Source organism: Abramis brama, assembly GCF_963993115.1.
Source record: "Abramis brama genome assembly, chromosome: 14".
In the NCBI taxonomy this organism is placed as follows: domain Eukaryota; kingdom Metazoa; phylum Chordata; class Actinopteri; order Cypriniformes; family Leuciscidae; genus Abramis; species Abramis brama.
Window position 1 is genome coordinate 11,160,547 of NC_139976.1, and position 23,371 is coordinate 11,183,917.

Consider the following 23,371-nt stretch of genomic DNA (forward strand, 5'->3'; position numbering starts at 1 on the left):
TCAGGATGGGAGAAAATAAAGGTAGATTTGGAACGGATCATAGTTCTGGGTAGTAATAATCTCGCTCAATAACAACAAGAAGCAATAAGGCTAATTCAACTACAGTGAACGAGAATATCAATTACAGGATGCGGGCTGTTGCCGAAACTGCCAGTCAGTCAATTACTTAGAATTTTAAATAGGTGGCTTGCAAGGCTTTCAAGACAACATAACATTAAATGATCAAGAACTAATTCAAGTGAATTAGCAAATATTCAAACCCTGCAAATATTTGATTGAATCTAACCAAGCTTTCTCATTAGAACTGGAATCATTAGTTGATAAAAATTAAACAAAAGGTAAGCTTGATGCCTTTCTACTCCCATCCTAACTAAGAAGGCAACTTTAAAAAAAAACAAAAAAAAAAAACAATGTGATGGGGAAATCAAACGGTGCCCACCTACAGTATATTCAATCTTGGCAGGACTACCCCTATTTTGCAGACTACACAAAATTCATCAATTTGTTCAGCTTGACATACTTTCAACAGGTATTAATTATTAAATACAATATAAGATTTTTTTGTTTCAGCTTCTCAGTTCTACATGGTTTTGTTTTCTTCTTGGCTATTTAAATTAATAGTTCATCAAAAATGACATCATTTAGGAGAAATTGTTCTTTTCCATCCAATTACAATGAACAGGACCTGAAGCTTTCAAGCATCAAAAAGGACACAAAAGCACCATGAATGTATTCCTACAATAGCTTTGTGTGAGAAACAGAAAAAAATCATTACTCATTGAAAATCTTTTTGACATGAAAGTAGTAGAAAATGTCCAATTAATGAACAAAATTTCTTGAGTCAGAACTTTTCATTCACTTAGGTGAAAGTATTCACAAAACTGGTCTGAATGATTTGTTCACTGACTCAATAGCCACTTTTCCACCCTCGGGCCAAACGGTTCCAGTTATATTTACATTTCCATATTTATAGGCTAGTCCTTTTTTGAAGCTTGAAATCTTACGTTTCCATTCAATGTAACTGCATTGAAAGAGCAACTGACAGACTTAATTTTTACTTTTATTTTCTACAGAGGAAAGTCATACAGGCTTGAAATGACATGAGGGTGAACAAATAATAACAGAAGCTTCATTTTTGGGAGAACTATCAATATATCTCCTGGATACTTTTTCTTTTTCTACCAATTTCTTTGTTTTTCTCAATGCTTCAGCTTTGCTTCTCAATAAATAAAGACAGCAGAGCTAAAGCTCTCTCTTTCTCTAAACATTCTTATATGGCTCTTATATTTCAATTTTCAGAGCACCCTAACTTCCTCATTCCATTGCTTTCTCTGTGTGCCATGTTTCTAGGCTGACTTCACAAAAATACAAGGGTGGGAGCTGGGAGGTGTGTCTTTGGCAGGTCCAAGTGGAGTTTTATGGGGAAATCCGGGTTCACAAGAGACCATGCAACTTTCCTTGCACAAACATTGAGTATTGAGGAGCACAACCCAGATGGACATGGTTGCTATGGAGATCAAGAGGTTTGCAGGCCTGTGTGAGAGAGCACTTTCTGAAATGTCACATTCTCCCAGACACACCTCCCCCCACAAACACAACCCTGAGAGGCTGTTTCTCTATGGAGAAAACCATTTCCAACAGAGCATCTAATGAGGCTACTGGACTACGGCCCACCACTGAGGCTTAAAGTAGCTCCAATGATATGCAAAGGGGATTTTATTTTATTTTTCTCCACAGAACATTCAATAAAACCAAGACAAAACTATCAAACAATTATCAATGAGTCTTTTGAGAGGATGTGACACACCTAAAAATGCCACCAGAAACCCCCGTTTTGACAGCAATGGTTCCTGTTAACGTTTTAAAATTCAGAGCAACATGTCTGCATTAGTGAAATATGGATCTGAAACAAGTTATTATTAGGCTACTTTATATGGTGACAAGGGTCAACGTTTAATAGGAATAAAACATAAGTATAAAAGACATTAAGTGAGCCCTAGGGGTGTGACTCTGAGTAAACAGCGAATTGATTCGATTCACCCATGGTTTTTATTTTATTAGATTCAAGAATGACTCAAATTTGCACATATAACTAATTTAATGTTCATATATTTTTAAATATTAAATGCTACTTGTGATTAATTTGATTTCTAGAGTCTAAAACCTATCACCAAACCAAATTATTCACGATTCCACCAAAAAACAAATACCAGTGCAATGATGCATTTATTTAATGCATCATATGAATCGACAGGATTTTGTAATTGATGTATTAAAGGTCCCATGACATGCTACTTTTTTTAGGCTTTAATATAGGCCTTAGTGGTCCCTAGTACTGTATCTGAAATCTCTTTCCAAAAATTCAGCCTCGGTGCAGAATTATAGCCACTACAAGCCAGTCCCAGAATGAGCTTCCTTCAGACGGGCCGTTTCGGTGTCTGTAGCTTTAAATGCTAATGAGGAGGAGAAAGGCGGCACAAGGTGGAGGGTGGGTGTGGCCTTGACCATCTTGCGGCAACGGTACCATGCATGTTTACGTTGGATATATTGCTATGGCACAAAGACACGCAGTCATTCAAGCATTTCAGTTTGACCCAGAATCTGATCCAGATGGAGAAGCAACAGGACGAAAAAGTTGCAACTCAGCGGCTCCAGCAGGACGTTTCCGAATGGTTAGTTTAAAATATTATGTTAGCTGTTTAAGCTGGAGATAGCATAGGGGAAAAACTGTTTTTTGTGCCTAGATGTTCTAGTACACAGAGATCTGTAACGTCTGTAATTTATCTAATCAATTACATCAAGCTCTGCGATCTTGAAATGCGGATATCGCGCGCGCCATATAACCAACAGGAAAACGGTTATCCAAATAACAAAGAAGTGTACAACACTCGCGTTACAGTGTGTGTATTCACACACATACTTGATGCTGTCTACCTTTACATTAACGCAAGTAACTGCATAGCTAATGTTACAGCCACATTCTACGTGTAACAAGCTAGGTAACCATAAACAGTAAAGCAACACACTTACATATCATTAGTTGACTTAGTTGTCCGAGGTGTGTAGCTGAGACAAAGAGAGTTGGTACTGATCCAGACTTTAGTTTCAGATGTTCAGCAAGCCCAGCTCTGTATTGACCCAAGTTGAGGAAACAGTCGTCGGTGAAATGTTTGCCGCAGACATGCAAAACTTTGGGAAGTTGAGTCGGCGCATTTCCAAAGAAAATGAAATTAATCCACTGGTTCTTCTGGGGCTTGGATGAAGGAACTAAAAAAAGGCTTCGGTGTTCATTTGTACATCCAATTATTGAGCAGTTATTATGCTTCGCTCGCTCAAAAGCCATGATATCTCTCGTGGGCAAACTAAAATCGCACGCGTGCGTTCCTACTTCCTAGCTCATTTTCTCATGGGCGGGAAATATTCTCTGGGTGAGCAAAGCAGAGAAAGGGGAGGTAACATTTCTCCTTATAACGTCATAAGGAGGAGATTCAAGATCAGCCCGTTTGAGCTTCCATTTTCTCAAAGGCAGAGAAAGATAGCAAAAGCTTGATTTACACCAATTAAAATTTCTAGAAACTTGGGGACCATATACAGGCTAGGGGAACTCATATTAATGTTAAAAAGTGAAAATTTCATGTCATGGGACCTTTAAGAATATGAGTCAATCGTTACACCCCTAGTGGCCCCCCTTGTCACAGTGTCCAGGACAACGTTCTTGGTCTTCACATCCTGGTTCCAGTCTTCTACAGTCCAATGCTAGCCTTAATTTGATTTGGGAAACTGAAACTACTCCATATAGACAAAAATACAGTAGTTTACCGTACCACACATAATATTGCTTTGACTTACTTTGCCAATTTTGACAACACAAAGTCACATGTTAGCACGGACTCATTGAGAGAGTTGTCATAGATCCATGTGAGGCTGGCTATGGATAGAAGAGCGATACACTGGCTATTTTAAACACAAAAGAAGGTCATCTGCACTGCAGGCCACAACTCATTGTCTTCTTGAAAAAGAAAAGGACTGAAAGACTTTCCAATGGGCAGTCAGACACTGTCCAAATGTTGCATCCATGATCCATCTCAGATTCATTTCAATTGTGCTTGGCTTTGTATCACCTCTGTTGTGGTGTTGCAAGTAGCACGTTTGTAGCAGAGTCACATGACTTGGCTCCAACATGACCTCCTTTCTGTAACCAATTCTGACAAGTTCAATCCTTCTTTGAGTCAAAGAGAGGAGGCCATGTGCAATATGTGCAACACAATGTCCCAAGAACACAACTGGTGTTCTAAACAAATGTCAGCCATCAGTTGTTGTGTGATTGGTATCCACTAAATCTTATTGGTGCACATGACATAAAACAAACTGATATCTGTTATCAATGAAAGTACATGGGCTGAGAGATGCATTGTAAGCTTACTGTTGAGTCAGAGAGTCTCAGGAGACCACAATGCTCTCTCACACAGACAATGCAAAATCACTATTCCCAGATGATTTAAGATGCCATTTTTCCAAAGCGGTGTGAACTACAGTTGTGGCTGGAAAAGAATGCCAGGAATGTTCCCAACTTTCTTTTCACTGGGCTACAGTGGTGTGTGGAGTTAAGTTTCTACACGTTATGAACATAACCTGGACTCTACAACAAATCTAATCAAAATGACATCTGGTGATGGAGGCAGGTCAATAGCAGCCTGTTTAAAATCACAAATATAATGTTGAGAAGCAGGTGGCATTTTGCAGGACAGCTGTAGTAGATACAAGCATGGCTATCATGCCGCCACCTCGTATAATATAAACATAATATGGCTCAAATGACAAGTATGGACAGGGAATACTACATTAATAATTCAAAACCCTCCTGTAAAGTGAAACAAGGAACTTAGTTTCATGTTGGCTTTGTACAACCAGACCTACACGCTGATGCAGCAATCCAAACATATATTCAAATGAGCACTATAACTATAAGAACAGAACACTATATAATTGCTATAAGAGCAGCTTCACAATTAACTGGGATTTAACTGATTTATTCATACACTGATTCTTGAAATATGGGAGCAAACACGACCAGCATCTTTACCGTTCATTTAAAATATTTAACATTTCCACTTCTATCATAGTTTAGCCTACATAAAAAAAAAAAAATACATATAAAAGTTTTTTTTTTTTTTTTGTCATTTTAGTAGCTAGCGATAACTGAAAAATGGCTACTGTATTAATGCTTGCGCAATATAAAAAATATGATTATGCCAACCCTATAAGAGTTTGTCTTACTATGATAATGATTCAATACTTATTTGTCAACACAATAATAAATAATTGACAATATTTCTGTATATGATGGTGCTGACCCACATTAAAAATAAGTTGAGACAAATGGAGGAAGCAGAATACCTAGATTAATTAAAAATATTTACTTTATAAACTTTTTTCATCAGTTTTGTAGTCTTTTTTTGTCTCAGTACTCAAAAACCACATTTTTAACGTCAGAGTCTGATACTGAGAGCTGCACAGAAAGGAAGGCCTAAACTGGTTTCACAGGAAATGTATCTGTGAGGTATGAATGACAAACAACGTTTGATTATATATCACACAACAGACAAGAGAGTGCCATTAATAATCTTCGGGTAAATACAGCACCGTTATACAAGCTAACACCTACAAATTTATTCTGCGCTAATGAGTAGCACACATAGTTTGTTTTAGGTGAATGAATAGTGTCCCAAAGCCTGGCATGCTGTTGCTCCCTCAGAAAGAGAGACAACTGACAACAGTTGCCATCTGACAGGTGACCAGAATCAAACCCACATGCAATAGACTTATAACTTATAACAATAGACTGTTAATGTACAGCCTGATTGATATATAATATAGGCTAATGGATATTTATGGTTTACCATAGTTACTTGCCACTGAGTCACCGCATTTGGTGAATGATTCATGTTCTCCCACAAATTTAAGCACGCTTAACGCTGCATAAAAAGCCATTCTTGCCTAAGCAGGTTTGCTGGTCTCCCAGTCTGATCAGATTTGTTTGTTCACTGATTTTAGCAATTTTAAGATGGTCAGGAAACTTGGTTTTCCACAACAGAAACCAGTTTACTTCCCGCTGGTCAGGCTGTGAGACCATCTTACACCAGCAAAACAGCTTAAAGGTAGGGTAGGCAATTTTCAGAGAGGCTAGCAATAGCGAGCTAGCTTTGAAAACATAAGATCCCACCCTCCCTTCAGAGCGTCTCCAAAGCCACACCTATAAAAGCATCACAAGAGATGAAACTACCTCATGTCTCAAAGCCCATAACATTACAATAATAATGAACATTTATAACTTAAAGAGCACTGACCTGTATCCCCTGACTGCTGCAGCTCATTTCAGCGATGATAGTGTTGCCATTGAAACGCATAAATTCGAGTCCTGAACCACTCCAACTATAACGACACGGGTTTCCATCTCTTCTATTAAAGGTAGTTATGGCCTGAACGCAGAATAAGCTATTTGTTTTGGTTCAGGAGGAACTGTAAAAGGTGGCTGCTGTTTCGGTTGCAGTGCTCAGAGACTGACATCTGCATGCTGACGCATGGAGGTATGAAAATATTTGTTGACTGGCAAGTAAGACATTATATCATTGCATTCGGACCTACGCCTTCCACAGATGATATATATATACACACACACACACACACACACACACACACACACACACACACACATTTAGACCCCTTAACTTAGTGATTGCTATCAGGATGTGAAGAGACTTTCAACCACTATAAAATGTTTCTGGAACAAATTACTCAGACTTGTTTTGGTCATGAACGACTCTTAACGAATCAGTTGAGTGAAGATTCAATCAGTGAATCGCTCATAAAGGCACAAAGAGTCTCATTGACACCTCCAGGCACAAAAAGAGTAACCTGATGAAAGAGCCAAAAAACGAATCATTTCGAAAGATTCAAATCACTAAAAATAGCCCAAATCCCAACCACTAGCGGCTAATCGTGTTTTCTGACAAAAAAGTAAACAGACTTGCATGTTAGTCGAAGCTGGACAAATATATGTCACCAAGTTCCCTAAAGACTATGCAAATGTATGTAAAAAATGCCAGTGTAGCGTTAAAAGATTCAAACAGAAGACTCACTGTTATACCTGAAACACTCTTCAGTTCTAGGGATCTGGATGTAACCGACGCTAGCATTAAAATACTACAAACTTACGGAGGACTTAATTCAAGATTTCACTCACCTGTGTGATATCAAGTACCCTCAGTGCGGTTAGACAGATTTGCTGAAAAGTCTCAACCAAAATCCAGTGGATGCTCGTGTGCGTTTCCCTTCTGCCGTTAACGTTGTAACGTTATCATTAAAAGTTGCTTAAAACAATCATCGGATGAGGCCAACAGGCGTTTCTCCCGCCTGTCATTACTCGGCTCACACGCTGCAGTTGATCCGATCCCAATGGTCATCTACGCCACGGCGGGATCAGCTGTCATCCCAGTAGAAGACCCAGCAGGCTGATCCTCAACTCCCTCCATGCTGACATCAACATCAACACACACCACCCTCTGCTGACACTAACGAGCGCAGGGCTGCCTTCAACATGCCTGAAGAAAATTCCTACTAAATCTGTAGCACGAGGAATTTTTACGTGGCGGTTGCTTTTTTAATAATAAGGAGAAAAAATATATATAATTAGATTAGTATCTCTAAACTAAAACAAATGGGTAGCGTTATTTTATTTCACTAGTTTGCAGTGACTCTAACGTCATATAATATATATATTAAAAAAAAAATTAAACTTGATTTACTAATGTTTTTAATGATAGATCATGGGTGTTTCTTCAACTATGGACACGTTTGGCCCTGTAGTCTTTTATGTAATAAACTTTTTTAAAACATATTTTTAACCTAAAGTTGACACACGAGAATCATAGGAGAATTCCGCCATTTTTGTCACTTTTCTGGAAGCCATGAATATTAGTCAGGGGTGTAACAATATATCATATAACGTGTAACGTAAAACAATATAACGTGTCACAATATATCGCAATACAAAAATGCAACAATATGTATCATGGATAGTAACAATATGTATTGTGTATAATTCACCCAAAATAAAAAATTACTGTGTGAGGAAAAAATTCAGGTTTACAGAGTTTTAGTGTCAGTAGCCTACTACATTACACTGTGATATATAATGTTGAATATAATGTAATAATGCAATGGGGGAATATGTTTGGGTCCTGATAATGCCAAATGTCTTATGTTACCAGTAAAAAGTGGCCTACATTATTTAAAATATATCTAGTCAGAGTGAAAGCATATTCGTCTAAAATAATTCTGTATTTTCAGATTCAGAATCCTGAATATTTTTATTCTGGTGTCACCATTGTCCTGTGCATTAGGTTATCAGTACCAAGCCCAAGCCTATTCATTTACACCCACAATGTAATACCAAATTTGAACTTTTATCATATGTCTTTGAGTATCGCAATAATATCGTATCGTGAGTTCAGTATAGTGATATGTATCGAACCGTGACATGAGGGTATCGTTACACCCCTAGTCATTTGTCAAACATTTGAAATAATAATTATATTAAATAAACATAAAGAAATTGTCTTGCGAAGTTTAAGTTAATTACTAGCTATTTATGTCCTAAATACACACAGTGTAATAATATTTTCACACTTTTTGCATAATTTACAGTTGACACACTTTAAAAATTAAAGTAGGCCTATATTAACTTTAAAAAACTTTAAAAATACTCATGTTGGAATAAACATTTTTGAGGAAAAGAAAAAGTTGTATGTAAACAATTTTAAAAAATAAATATTGAAATGCATATATGGACTATGCATATTTAATTCTTTGTCTTCTTTATCTCAATTTTAAACACATAATAATTCATATTTTATAATGACTGATTATAATATTTTAATATTGCATATCTATGGGTACAACAATAACATTATAAATAAAAAGCATTATAAAATGTTTTTAAAATTACCTGTTGTAACAAAAGGAAAAATGTTTTATGAAAATAAAATCAACCCTTTTGTGGGACATAAACGTAAACATGTTGTATAATGTTCAGACATAGAGGGTTACAACAGTCTGATTTTGGTTTTCATGACTCTGAGAATAAGAATACCCTGCATTTGTGATATTAGTGGAAAGGACAGAGCTATATTGCTTTATGTAGACTCGTCTGTGTCAATATTATTGCCACAAAGGGAACATAATGTTTTAAGACACGCAGTTTCAAACCTAAGACTAGTTTTGCTGTGTCTGCATTTACCACGACTTCCTTATTTTCAGAAACAATGAAAGGAAGCTGCCTGTGAGGCCCTTGTTTGTAAGGTATGCAGAATTGTTACATCAAATCTTGACCTCTACTTTACACATGCATCATTCTGTAAGCTACATGTTCCTGTCATCTCCAATACCTAGACTTGGATCACTTGACTCGGGTTCCCTTTTATTTCAGTTAGAAAGCTGAAGCCAAGTGGGCATCCACTAGAGCACGTGTATAGATGACAGTTGCTGTGTGTGTTTCATTGTCGCATTCAGCTCTGTGTTGTAAGTTGCTCTGACACAACATGCCCACGGCATCTATGAGAAAATGCCAGATCTGTCATATCCTGGAAGCATGAAAAGCATCTGTTGTCCTCTTCAACAGTGACATTTTCATTGAGAATGACCATGTGAGCTTGATGCTCTTTGTTGCTATTCATTCTTGTTGATCTATTCATGATCTTTGTGTCATTGAAGCATTCTCATACAATGAAATCCTGTCATTTCACTACTGTTCGGACAGTTTATTCATGGATTGTAAATGCAAGATTGTTGATCTCTTATTGGAAGCAGACCCCTAATAGTGGGTATGAATCATAATTTTTCGTGGCACATGTTTTACACAAAATTTCCTTTAATTCCAGTCTCATTGATGGCACAGCTCTCCAAACATTATTATTCTTGGTTATGAGAAATTAAAGGGGTGGTATAATGCCCTTTTCACAAGATGTAAAATAAATCTCTGATGTCCCCAGAGTGTGTATGTGAAGTTTTAGCTCAAAATACCCCACAGATATTTTTATATAGCATGTTAAAGTTGTCACTTTTTGAGGGCGAGCAAAAACGCACAGTTTTTGTGTCTGTCCCTTTAAAGGGTTAGTTCACCCAAAAATGAAAATTATGTCAGTAATTACTCACCCTCATGTTGTTCCAACCCTGTAAGACCTTCATTCATCTTCGGAACACAAATTAAGATATTTTTGATTAAATCTGAGAGCTGGCTCACTCCTCCATAGGCTTCTAAAGACGTTATAACTTGCTGGCCCAGAAAATGCATTAAAGACATCGTTAATATAGTCCAAGTGACTACAGTGGCTCAATCTTAAGTTTATAAAGCTGCGAGAATACTTTTTGTGCGCAAAAAAAAATAAAAAAAATAACGACTTTATTCCACTATTCATTTCCTTCTCTCTGGGCCTCGAGTTGGAACAACATGAGGGTGAGTAATTACTGACAGAATTTTCATTTTTGGGTGAACTAACCCTTTAAATGCAGATGAGCTGCTGCACCCGGCACGGAGGGCGGAGCTTCAACAGCTTGTGTCCTTTTACCTCACACAGACATGCACTGAAAATTTCAAAAACGTTTAGCCTTTTATGCTCAAACCAGAGTTAGAAAGATGGAGAGACTCAAGAAGAAGTGACAACATGTAGACAACATTTCTGAATGGTTAGTTGATGAATTTATGTAGCTTATGTGTAGTTATCTTCTAGTCATTGATTAGCACATTCTGTCATGATAATCTATAAATCGTGTTCCGGGGGCGGGGTTTATGTAAATTTTAGGGTTAGTGATGTCACTAACCCGGGAGGAATGTCATGTAGTAACCAGCTGTTTGTTGTAGTCCTTAAAAAGCAATTTCTTTAAAATAATATATCTCCCTATATCTTTGCTTTGAGCGTCATAACTTTGCAGATGTTGTTAATGCTCAAACAGCAACATTACACACTAACTAAAGTTAGAAAAGTGAATTCATAATCAACCACCCCTTAAAGTATTGCTCATATTTTCCAGCTGCAGAGCCTTCTAATCCTTTTCTGGACAATGCAACATTCCTGGAGTACATTTTCCTTTTTCCTGTTATTCAGAGGGCATTGTTATTCTATTTGTGTGTGATAACCAGGAAGAACACAGGAATGCAAATCTTTAAATGTTTACAGTATTGTTGATGGATTATTTTATTGGAACATTCACTCTGGAATTAAAAACATGGAATGATCAGATATATACATATTCAGTCTGTCTTTTAATGTTTTTGTACTATTCAAGAATACCATCCTGAAATAGTTAATACATTTTCTGGAATTAAAATACTAAATTATAGTTTATGTACTTTTTTAAGCTACAGGTTTTAAAGAGCCTAAGAAAAAGTTTGACAAGCACAGTTTCCTTGTTTTGCTGATGTATTTCCTATTGAAGGAAGTTGGAGTTGGACATATCGAAGTCCCACTTAATATATGTAATGTTACTGTGTTTTCTGATGTTTTTAGAATTGCTTTCTATTATATTCAACACTTTTCAGTAGTGAAATAGCAGTGGTCTGACCATATCGCTACAGCACTGACACCTAGTGTTCCTTTAGGTTCGATAAACATGAGTGTGCTTCCATCTAAGCTATACCAAAGTTAGACATTTCACTTATAACTGAGTGGAGAATTTAATAAGAATAAGATCCTTTCTTAAATATGCACCGGATGTATTAATTATAAACACAAATGATTGCTGATTTGAAAATGCTGCATGCAAGCTTCTCAACAAAAGCTTGCATAATCGAGAGGAGTGTCTTGCAGCTTGTAGTTTTTTAAATAGACATAAATAATCAGATGTCAAGATTCCAGTGCATTGAGAAGATGATTTCCGGATAGAAAAAGATTTGAGCAATGCAGACAGGATTGCTTCAGGGAAAAAATAAGGAATTCCAACATATCTTGGCAACTAGAAGCAAAAATGAAGACATTCACATTTAGGGGTCTATCTATCATCTGTGATTTCAAAAAAAAATATGCAGTATGTACTTGTATGCATTACTCATAAGATAATTTCTCAGCCTATGAAGCGATTTACATAGTTGTAGAAAAAGCTCTCAAGTCTTTTATGCATTTATGGCCAACTATACAACCTTATGCACTGCTGTTCTAATTTAAGCAAAGAACTTCACCTGAACCAAAACAAGCTCTGTTACTTTAATTTCCTATCACTGTAAAGCTGCTTTGAAACAGTCCATATTGTTAAGAGCGCTATATAAATGAGGGTGACTTGACTTGAACTGCTTTATATGATATTCACTTTAAATTTGAGTTAATGTCCACAGATCCTTTCAGTAAATCTTTGCATTTGTAGTTTGCATCCAAATGCGAACTAAAATATGCCTGGTTTAATCAAACATCACATATTTACATGTAAAGATCATTAGAAGAAAAGGTATGTCCATGTGATAAAATAGTTGAAGAGTGTTTACAGTACCTTTATGAAAATTTCAATACATTTTTACAAATATTCACACATGCACCAAGATGGTATTTTAAACACGTTATTCTTAAAAACAACAATAACTGCCCAAAGAATAGAAAGATAAACAACCTTAGTTCATTTTAAATGATAAAATGTTTATTTTATTATTTTTATCCACATAGAAGATAATTAATCTTAAACTGATTTCTGATCATATTCGGACACAATTTCCAGTAACAGTCCATCTAAATGTCTTCATTAATCTATGACTAATTTCTCATAAAAAGAGAAATATATTTTGTTTACATTACCTACTTCTTCCTGTTCTTTTAATCAAAGCCATTATATAACATACATACCTGTATATATTTAAGCTCCACGAGAACATGAGAGCAAAATATGGATTTCTCACACTTTTATGCATCTATACAAACAACAAAGAACCTGACATAGGAAGGTGAGATTTGTCACAGTGAGAGTCCATGTTTCCCTTTATTGTTCTTCAGTTTATAAAGTAAAGACGTGTTTTGTCTGTTTTGAGAGAAGAGACCTTCCTCTTTATCTTGGGCCAAGGTTGGTGGGAGGAATCTTAGCCGTCGATGTGCCCTTCTTGTTGGCATAAGCTTTCACGTTCAAGTTTGTCCCTTTTGGTTGAACTTTCAAATAGAAATGCAACTGGGAAGAAGAACAAATAAGATATATTAGTTTGTTATTGTAAAAAAAAAAAAAAAAAAAAATCAGTAAAGAATAGTGTATCTGTGTATTGTTTATCACCTGTACAGCTTCAGCCGGTCCCACTGTCACAATGCTGGTAAAGGGTAGGTAACCTAGTGCAGAAGCCGTCACTGTGTAGGTGCCCGGCAAGAGCAGACGGAAGTAGTCTCCATCAGTCCCTGAGACAGCATCAGACACATTAAATTAAGTATTCAAACTTATACATACTACAAAATCAGCTTTTAATGTAGAACAACACTCACCGCAGGTGATATCGTGGTTTACGCCTGCCACCGAGATCACTGCATTGCTAATTGGGTTGTTGTTCTCATCATAAACCATGCCTTTTATCCCATGGTGCACCTGGAGGACAGGAGAGAGTCACAATGTCAACCCACCCTCATGTTGTATTGTCTGTCCAACATGTTTGTTGTATTGTCATGTTGGTCATTTTTTTCCGAAAGTGCTAGTAAACGTTTTCGCACTGGACTAAAACTTGCTAAACTTGCTGACTTTGCTTACACAGGCTATAACAACTTGAAATGTTCCTGAAATTTGCTCATTTAAAAAAAAGAAAAAAAAGAAAAAAAAAAGTGCATATGCTAAGATCAATGAAGCCTACAATTAATCATTTCCAAAAAAAATTCAAAACCTGTGCTTATTGAAATAAAACAAGATGACAAAAAGATTGAATACAATATTTGGTGAAAAAATAGCATAATGAGAGAATAACAAGCAATTCAAAAGGCTGGTCATTTTTGACTAGGAACACCAAATTAGGTAAAGGATTTCGTTATGGTCAGGGACTGCACTTAAAGTGGTAAACCGATTCCATCCATTACTTTAAATGTGCTAGCAAGCAGTGTAATGTTACCTGAACTCACAACGTGACCCCTGAAGGTTCATATCAATTTCACATTATAAGTATCTGGGGACAGGTTCATTACCTGCTGGTGCCATAGTGAACCAATTTGTGTTTCTTACCTGTGTCTGCTAGAATACTGGCCCCCTTTTTACCCGTTTGATTTTGAATACAATGCTCTCCAATTCCAATTCTACATGTTCTGACTGCAGTTTAAACTTCTACTTGTTTCATTACAGGCATACAGAGCTGAAACTAAAGCAGTAAAACAGTCAAATGCGAGAAGGGAAGTTCCTCACCTGCTCCATGTAGGACACCAGAGCCTCTCTGTTGGCTAGCCACTCGCTGGCGAGAGCTGTCGCTGGAGGAAACTTATCACAGCTGAGCTCCAGAGTGATCTCAAAGCAGTTTGTGTGGAGGTAGTTGAAGTCCTGCATCCCTTCAGAAATATTGAGGAATAATTCTTCTTAATCGCAAATTAAAATGTAGTACGTACAGCACAAAAAAAACACCAAAAGTGGAAAAGATGCCCCACATATTCCAAATATTCACTTTTTTTTTTTAATCAACCATTTTTGTTAGTTTTTTTAATTTTATATAGAGCTTCTAAAGTTATATTTGCAAGGAAAAATGCACACATACTGTATAAGAAACACTTCCACGTGTGCACAAAAAAAAACAAAAAAAACAAAAACAAAGGAGGAATAATTTTTGTATATGTATATGGGAAACTATTCACATGCTCATTCATGACCATTTTCTGCTTGTGTATTGGTTTCCTTTACTGTTTTTATTTTTTTTCAAGTAATTTTAGGGAAATATATGACCAACAACAAAGACAATCTAAAGATTTATTTGAAAATCAATTAGAAAATTGACCCTTAAAGAAGTTAATTTCACTGGTGGAATTACACTGGTGCTGGCACTAGTGAAAAGCTCTAAACTAGAACACAATCACTTGTCCTTAAAGATAAAAGTGCTTGTAATTTCCAAATTTCAGCTAAATTACAAGGCATTTAGATGAGACAAAACCACAAGCCTTGTTGAAGTAATTGAATGAGAACTGTGGTATGTAAAATATAACCCACCCTTAGATAGAGAGTACCAGCTGGCTCCATTTGTGATTCCTTCATCAAAGTAATCGCCGCAGTTCCAGCCCTTATGCATCCAGCTGTGGGCATAGGAGTACGTCTTTGCCAACTACACACACACACAATACAAAAACACAAAAATCTGTAAATATTCACCAGGGAATTGGGAAAAACAATGGTCAGCTCTTCATTAGGTGAAGTGTGTGATTTCTGTGCAACTACTCTGCCTTGAGTAAAAAAAACAAAAACAAAAACAAGACTTAAACCAGCTTAAGCTGGTTTGCTGGTCTAAATTTAACTTCCAGCCTGATCAGGCTGGTCTTTTGTCTTGTTTTAGTAGGGTTTTGTGCTCTTGGCCAGGATGGAAGTCTCTGTATAGATCTAATCTGACCAATAGCAGTTAGTAAAGGCAAATCTACTTTTTTATGCAACTAAGATAAGTTTTGACCAGTCTTAAAGAAAAAAATTAGATGACTAGTCTAGGCAGTTTATACAACAGCAGATAAGACCATCTTAAATCTGCTTAGACTAGCAAGTCACCTTAGGTTGGTTTAAGTGTTGTTGTTTTTTCCGCAGAGAAGTGACACCATACGGAATTGCAAAAAAAAAAAAGAATGATTTAAAACATTCCAAACTCCACCCATCTGCCATTTGTAAAATGATTTGATAGTGCCACAGAAACACAGTGTTTACACTTTTTTTTAAAGAGATATAAGCTTACAAATTGCTTGTGGACATTAAACTTTTTTTTAAAGTAGAAAAATCACACAAATAACGAAAAAAACACAACATACCTTTCGAAATATTTTATCATCAGAGGTGGCCGAGTATGTTGTTTTGCCTCTTATCCGGGGCTCGCGAGACTTATCGAAGGGGTAATTGGCAACTACAGCTCCACCGTGGAGGTTAGCAGACAGAACGAAGTTATAATTCTGCATCCATTTTATCACTGCTAAAGTCTCCGGCTCAACCTGCAAGAACCAAAAATACAGGGAAAAACATTCAGATTTCAGCCTTTGTTTTAGGTTTTTGTGCCATGGCGCTCCAGCAACGTTCTTTTGGAATATTCCTTCAACTCTGCTATCTGAGAGATCTGACATGTGGTACTAGAGGTGAAGGGATAATAAACCTCCACCTGACCCTGTTGCATTAAATAAAATCAGTCCAGTTGGCTCCTTAGAGATGGCTGCTGGGTTATTGATCCCGTTCGTGCTCTGTTTTGAAGAGACTGTGTATTTATTATGCATGGATCTGTATATATAAACAACCAAGCGTCCCTTTGGCCCCAGCTGTCATTGAAGAGTCAGGTTTCATGCTGTGAACTCACACAGATGTTTTTCACCCTGCTTAGGTCTGTGTAGTGCAAAACCCACACTAGGGTCAGAGGGTCACGAGTGGAGTTTGATGTGAGAGTGACAGCTCTTGACTCACAGAGAAATGATTGGAACTTGTCATATTCCTCCGACTGCAGTTCTTCTGTTGTTATCCTGAGGGACGTGTGGCTGCCAGTGAATATACTTCTCCAAAGCTGGAGTTCTCATTTTAGAGTGAGGAAAATACAAAGATGTTCCTGGAAAGAGCTGTTTAAATGGTTTGTATTATTCTAGTGAGCTCTTCCAAAAAATCTGGGAATTCTTTCATTTTATTACATAAAATCAAGAAGAATTGTGTAATATTCTATTTCTAGAAAAGTTAACTACTTTGTACTAAAGGTCAGATGTTCCTGCTTCCATCTAGCACAATATGTTCTTTGTAACATTCTCAAATCATGATGGATGGCATGGATACACACAGATGAGATTTACTTTATATTACTCAGCAGGTTGTGAAAGGCTAACCAAAATATCCAGAGCTCATGATGAAGACTAACAGCAGTACAAGCTAAAAAAGTCCATTTACACAAGCCAAGGCTCTCTATTTTGTGAAAGGTGGGCTTGTTGGCGATTGATAGAGAGCAGACCGGCAGAACGAGAGCTGGGTGGGTTACTAACAGACTAATGGAGAGCTTAAGTGAGCTGTCCAACTGTAAAAACAAAAACGTTTTTCTTTGCAATGCAGGAAACTGGCACTATCCTGTATTTTACTTAAGATTGGAACAGGGATTTATCTATGTGATGTCTATGTATACAAGATTGTTTGTGCATTAAAAAGGTCACCCCATGAAAACATATACAGATCCTGTAGCTCAGTTGGTAGAACATAATGTTAGCAACGCCCATGTCATGGGCAGGCCAGCAGAACGATCCACAGATATCTGAATCTGGGATTCATTCACCAAGTTTCATGTTTGTATAAGCAATGAATGTTTTATTTTATTTTTTTTGGTTTCTTTTGTTCCATAGATTTTACTCCAAAATCAGTCCAATCATAGGTTTGATTCCTAGGGAACACATATAATGATGGTAATTTAACAACACCAGTGCCGGTTCCTCTTAATGATTCAAGCTCCTTATGGGTTAAGGAATAAAAATTTGGGGAGAAAAAAATGCAATTCCATCGACAAATGATGAGATGATTTCAATAATAAATAGATTCAAAACAATTCATAAAAAGCTCAGGCTCATAAGAGTCATGAGATTTTGAACTGCTTGCACTCTATGTTTTTGACTTTTGTTTTGACTGAAAAGTATCATCTCTAAAATTCATTCAGTTCTTGTATTTTATCAAAATGGAATGGGTTCTGAACATGAACTCTGAGTCGCTTTAGGTAAATAAATCTCAAAATATACACACTACTGTTCAAATAGATATTTTTTTTATGTCTTTAATGCTTACCAAGACTGCATTTATTTGATCAGAGATGCAGTAAAAAATGTGAAATATTATTGCAATTTAAAATAACTGTTTTCTATTTTAATATATTTTAAAATGTAATTTATTCCTGTGATGTCAAAGCTGAATTTTCAGCATCATTTCTTCAGTCTCACATGATCCTTCAGAAATCATTCTAATGCTGATTTGGTGCTCAAGTAACATTTCTTATTATTATCAATGTTGAAAACAGTTATGATGCTCAATATTTTTGTGGAAAGCGTGATGCATTTTTGTTCAGGATTCTTTGATGAACAGAAAGTTCAAAAGAACAGCATATATGTGAAATAATAATCTATTGTAACATTACAAATGTTTTTACTGTCATTTTTCATCAATTTAACACATCCTTGCTGAATACAATTATTAATTACTTTAAAAAAAAAAAAAAATCTTACTGACCCCAAACTTTTTAACAGAAGTGCACATAAATGGTTAGCAGCATATATACAAATATTTTGTGTGTTATCGTTACCCTATCAAAGAGGATCTTATTTTGTTTATCTCAAAAATTTTCAGCACTTCCAAACCGCTACACAAGCTTCAAACAATGCGCATCAAAAAAATCATGCGAGTTTGCGCGATGGGATGGCATAACTGGAAATATCAGCGGAAAAATCTTGTTGCAAAGCATCTGAAATGCTGTTTTGGTCATTCAGAAATCTGTCGTCAAAGTGGTTCAGTATAATTCCCTTCCAGAACTGTCTTACACGACTGTGTTCCAAAACAGCAGAATCTGTTTATCAGAAATACACAAAAAATATTATATACAGTAGTTTTTCCTACTTTTCTTAGTGATATTTTAGCAGCAGTTTATCAGGAAGTGACGATTTTGTCCTCTTCGGCTCACTGGATGGAAACTGTGCTTTATTCGCAAATGTTTTATGCGATATTCGAATTTTGCACACAAGTTAAATTCGCAACTTTGGATGGAAGCTATTATCTCCTCTCCTATAGAGGTGAATGTGACACTGATTGATGATCACCTGTAATTCCCAGTTGTCTGGCAGTGGCAGGTGGTGGTTTTGGCCGTTGTGCTTCTCGTAGTAGTACATAAGAGCATTCAGGTCTGGGAAGTTGCGGTTCAGGTCTACCTCCTTTGCATTTCCACGTCCCACTAAGTAGCCGTTGAATTCTGGACCCTGTAAATCGGATAAAGAGCACATAATTTCCTATTCTTTAAGTACCATTTTGGGAAGGATATCACCTTTTAACATTCTCAGTATGTCAGGTGTGAAATGTATACCTCAAGTAGTTTATTGTGCTTATGTGTGTTGTGTAAGCGAGTTAGAGCATGTTAAATAGATCCTGTCTGATGCTGAGGTATAGTTTCCTTTGCTTGTTCTTGTCTGGTCCATTGAGACGCTTGATAACTGGGTGTGTGTGGCTACATTCAGCCTCCATTTACTGCTGGACATATAATTAGTCTCAAAGATCAAGAAAGAGTCTGTATTACTATAATTTTGCACTCTAGATGTGTGAACGCTGTAGGTGTATGGACTCTGTTCCAGAAAAAAATACTTTATGTATTTTGTGAGTTCTTCTGGTGTAATTAGTCTCAAAAGAAAGCCAGCAATGCACTCTGGGATATGACTGATTCCTAAATAACAAACTAGAGGCCACCAGAGACTTCCCACACCACAGCTGCCACACTGAAGAAATAAGTGTATATGCATGCTCACATTCACACCACGCTCTGTTGGTCACGGATTTTGAGCTGTGGCGTTTTAGTATACTTGTTTTACAATGTAGATTAGCTACTAAGGGCTGTATACCTGCCTGGCAGCCACCTCATATCCATCCGGGTTCATGGAAGGAAGGATGTGGATCCGTGTGTCGTGAATGAGGCGCGTGATTCGCTCGTTTCCTGCCCGGTATTCCTCGCACAGGAACTGGGCCAAGTAGATGAGCAGCTCCCTGCCGAGCACTTCGTTCCCGTGCATGTTCCCAACGTACTTGAACTCTGGCTCCACTGAAAAACACAGGTCAGGTGACCGCCGGTCAGGAAGTCATGAGGTCATAGGGTCACATCCGTGAATAGCATACAAGCAGCAAGCTCTATGCATGCATATGTAGCAATTCAGAAGCAGCAACTTTATGAATTAAGACATAATATGCAATATGAAGCTCTAAAGGTACTGCAAGGATTGCCTACTAGATATTTTGCGATCATTTACTTACCCTCATGTTGATCCATGACTTTCTTTTGTGGAACACAATAGGAGAAATGTACATTTTTTAAGACAATGAAAGGGAATGGATCCAAAAAGCACCATATAAAAGAAGTTCATACAACTTATACATTACATTCCAAGTCTTCTAAAGCCATATGTGACCCTGGACCACAAAACCAGTCACATGGGTCAAGTTTTTGAAATTGAGATTTATACATTAATAAATAAGCTTTCCATTGATGTATGGTTTGTTAGGATAGGACAGTATTTGGCCGAGATACAACCATTTGAAAATCTGGAATCTGAGGGTGCAAAAAAATCTAAACATTGAGAAAATGGCCTTTAAAGTTGTCCATTTATGTTTGCGATTGTGCTGCATTCACTCACAAAAATAAATGTTTTATATATTTATGGTAGGAAATTTACAAAATATCTTCATGGAACATTATCTTTACTTAATATCCTAATGATTTTTGGCATAAAAGAAAAATCGATCATTTTGACCCATACAATGTATTGTTGGCCATTGCCACAAATATACCCGTGCTACTTATGACTGGTTTTGTGATCCAGGGTCACATATAATATCTTTGTATGAAAAACACACCATATTTAGTCACAGAAAATTGAGCGACATGAGGGTGAGTAAATGATGACTGAAGTTTCATTTCTAGGTTAACCATCCCTTTGAAACAAATTCACTTTTCCATCAGTGTATGTGGCATGCGGTTGAGTAAGCTGACACTGTAAATGCTCGTATCAAATATGAATGAATTAAAATTCATCATTTTCCTCCTACAAAAGCTTTTTGAGGGTTTAACAGCACAGCAGGCCACTCTCATCGAAATTCCTGTCTCACAGCCAGTTGTCAGCTCATTATTCACAATTATCTCCTCTAACAAGTACCAGCAGATTTCCGTTTGTTCTTTTTTGATGCAGAAGTGAGTGATGGCGAGATTGCAAATCTAATTAGCCACTGTGTGCAGGCAGACTCATCAGGCACAGTCTTCCTATTAATCACCAAATAATTAAATTAACTGTGCTGTGCCACTGCTCAAAGAGTCACAAAATGGGTGGCCTTGACATTAACGCATGGACATTGTTTAAAAATCTTAAGGGTCAGGTGGTCACAAGGACTTTGCCCACTCTGCTGTATCGGTTCCTGTTTTTGTACTCTGTGTGGAACATGTATACATCCTGCAATTCTCTCAGAGGTTTTACCTTTGTACGCGTATTGCCAAGAGAAGCAGATTTTTACACTGCAAAAAAAGGATTTTCTTACTCAGCATTTTTGTCTTGTTTTCTAGTACAAATATCTAAACATTCTTAAATCAAGATACATTTACTTGAAAAGCAAAATTAGTTAAAATATTACGTTTTGTTTTCTGAAAAATTGCTTAAAATTAAGTGACTTTATGCTTAAAATGAGAAGAAGAAAAATCTGCCAGTGGGGTCAGAAAATTATTTTGTTTTCGCTTTGAATTAAGTTTATTTTTCTGACCTCACTGGCAGATTATTTTTCCTTGTTTTAAGCATGAACTCACTTAATTTTGATAGATTTTTCAGAAAGGAAAACTTGGTCACACTTTAGATTAGGGTCCAATTCTCACTATTAACTAACTATAAACTTCTACTTTTGCCTCAACAAACTCCTAATTACTGCTTATTAATAGTTAGTAAGGTAGTTGTTATGTTTAGGAATTGGGTAGGATTGGGAATGTAGAATACAGTAACAGCCTATATCCTAGTAGTAATTTATTCACTTCTTTTGTTGATGGATCTTAACTACTTCCAGTAGCAGAGCTGAAAGTGTTTTGAATTTGACTGAACAAAGGAACAAGGTCTACAGACTGAAACAAAGAGGGAAATGTTACTGCTCAGCAGCTGTTCTTTCATATTTCAAAACATAGATTGGAGTTCTGAATCATCTTCTTTTGAAGTATCAGATGTTTCTCCTGAAATTCCTTGTAAATAGAGACAGTGGTTGGCTTACAAAGCATAAACTAGATAATTTGTTTTCATCTTTGATAAGTAATTTTGGGATTTCTGACTTTGGATTCCTAAACTTTGGTATCTTGGCCAATCTAAGGTAAAGATATTGTTCTCTTCTGGAACTCTAGAGGAGACACATGCAAGATTAATGAGCTCTTGTTCTCAATAGAATCATCTGAGAAGCAGAAGTGTCCATTTGCTCTCTGTTTTTAGGGAAAACAACTGAGCTATTAAACATTCCGATTTTTCATTCCAGTGGGAATGTTTTTGTTTTAGATTAACAACAAGACCGGTGTTTGCTCCTGTCTGCAACATTTAACACGCCACATCTCCAGGCACATACTCCACCTTAAACCCATTACTGTCCATTCTTAAATGCAATTTACTGTATCTGAGTGTTTGAGGAGCAACAAGATAAATCAAATTGACGGTCAACATTGGCTGGCCAGACAAACTCATGAATGACCAGTCAAAGCTTGATTTCAACTGTTAAGTGCTTATCTCAGAAAACAGCCCAAATTATGCAATCAAACCCAAATTAAGCAAAAATTTTGGTTTGATTGCATACTTTGGGCTGGCAGCTCTGGCAGCCTCAGTAGGAACAACTTGCAAGAGTTTTCTTGAGCTATATGTGAGGAATTTAATGCCTTGGTACAAGAGTAAAGAAAAGACTCACATGCTTCATGGATGCCAGGATTATCAGTGAACTCCAGGACATATAGGTGCCGTCCCTCCACGCTGCGACCGATGCTGTAGATGCGAGTGATGTAGGGGCATTCGCTTTGGATAGCAAAAAGAGCTCTCACCATCTCCTCATATCCATGGTGCTGGAAGTCAGACGCCCCGGTCAACGAAGCCTCGAGCCCCAGAAGCAGCGCCCCAATCCAGATCAGAGAGCTGCCTGACAGCATGGTCCCAGACTGCTCCGCAAACAGAGCGCCACTTCTTTTCCTCGCTCTCTTTCTCAATCCTGCTCTCCCCGTTTGCCTCCTCCCTCTGGACCTCCTCTCACTCCCGCTTAGAAGAGCAAGTAAGGACGGCCCCTCCTTTCTCTCTCTCGCTCTCTCTTCTGATTCCCTCACTCATACCATTTGTGTGTGTTTACTCAATTGGCATTGTTGGAGAAGTGAGAGTTGACATCACATATGACACCTCAACTTTGGCTTTACGCTCCTCACACACCAAACCTCCCCCTCTTGTGT

At 37.1% G+C, this 23,371-nt stretch overlaps 2 protein-coding genes across 3 annotated transcripts in view; both read right to left on the reverse strand.

Annotated features, from left to right (window-relative positions):
* The window catches only part of dnmbp (dynamin binding protein), a 49,915-nt gene extending 42,351 nt beyond the window's left edge, over positions 1 to 7,564 (reverse strand). For both annotated transcript variants that reach the window (XM_084134197.1, XM_084134196.1), the window contains exon 1: positions 7,244 to 7,564. The gene's annotated coding sequence lies outside the window, so the exon portion shown is untranslated. The remainder of the gene's footprint in view (positions 1 to 7,243) is intronic.
* Positions 7,565 to 12,659: 5,095 nt separating this feature from the next.
* Positions 12,660 to 23,169, reverse strand: cpn1 (carboxypeptidase N, polypeptide 1). Its single transcript, XM_084134354.1, has 9 exons — positions 22,846 to 23,169; positions 19,779 to 19,975; positions 18,990 to 19,145; positions 15,987 to 16,163; positions 15,190 to 15,301; positions 14,401 to 14,540; positions 13,503 to 13,602; positions 13,300 to 13,418; positions 12,660 to 13,200 (listed from the first exon to the last, which is right to left on the reverse strand). Exons 1-9 carry the CDS (start codon positions 23,078 to 23,080, stop codon positions 13,084 to 13,086), a joined length of 1,353 nt encoding a protein of 450 aa, XP_083990480.1. The 5' UTR covers positions 23,081 to 23,169; the 3' UTR covers positions 12,660 to 13,083.
* Positions 23,170 to 23,371: the final 202 nt, after the last annotated feature.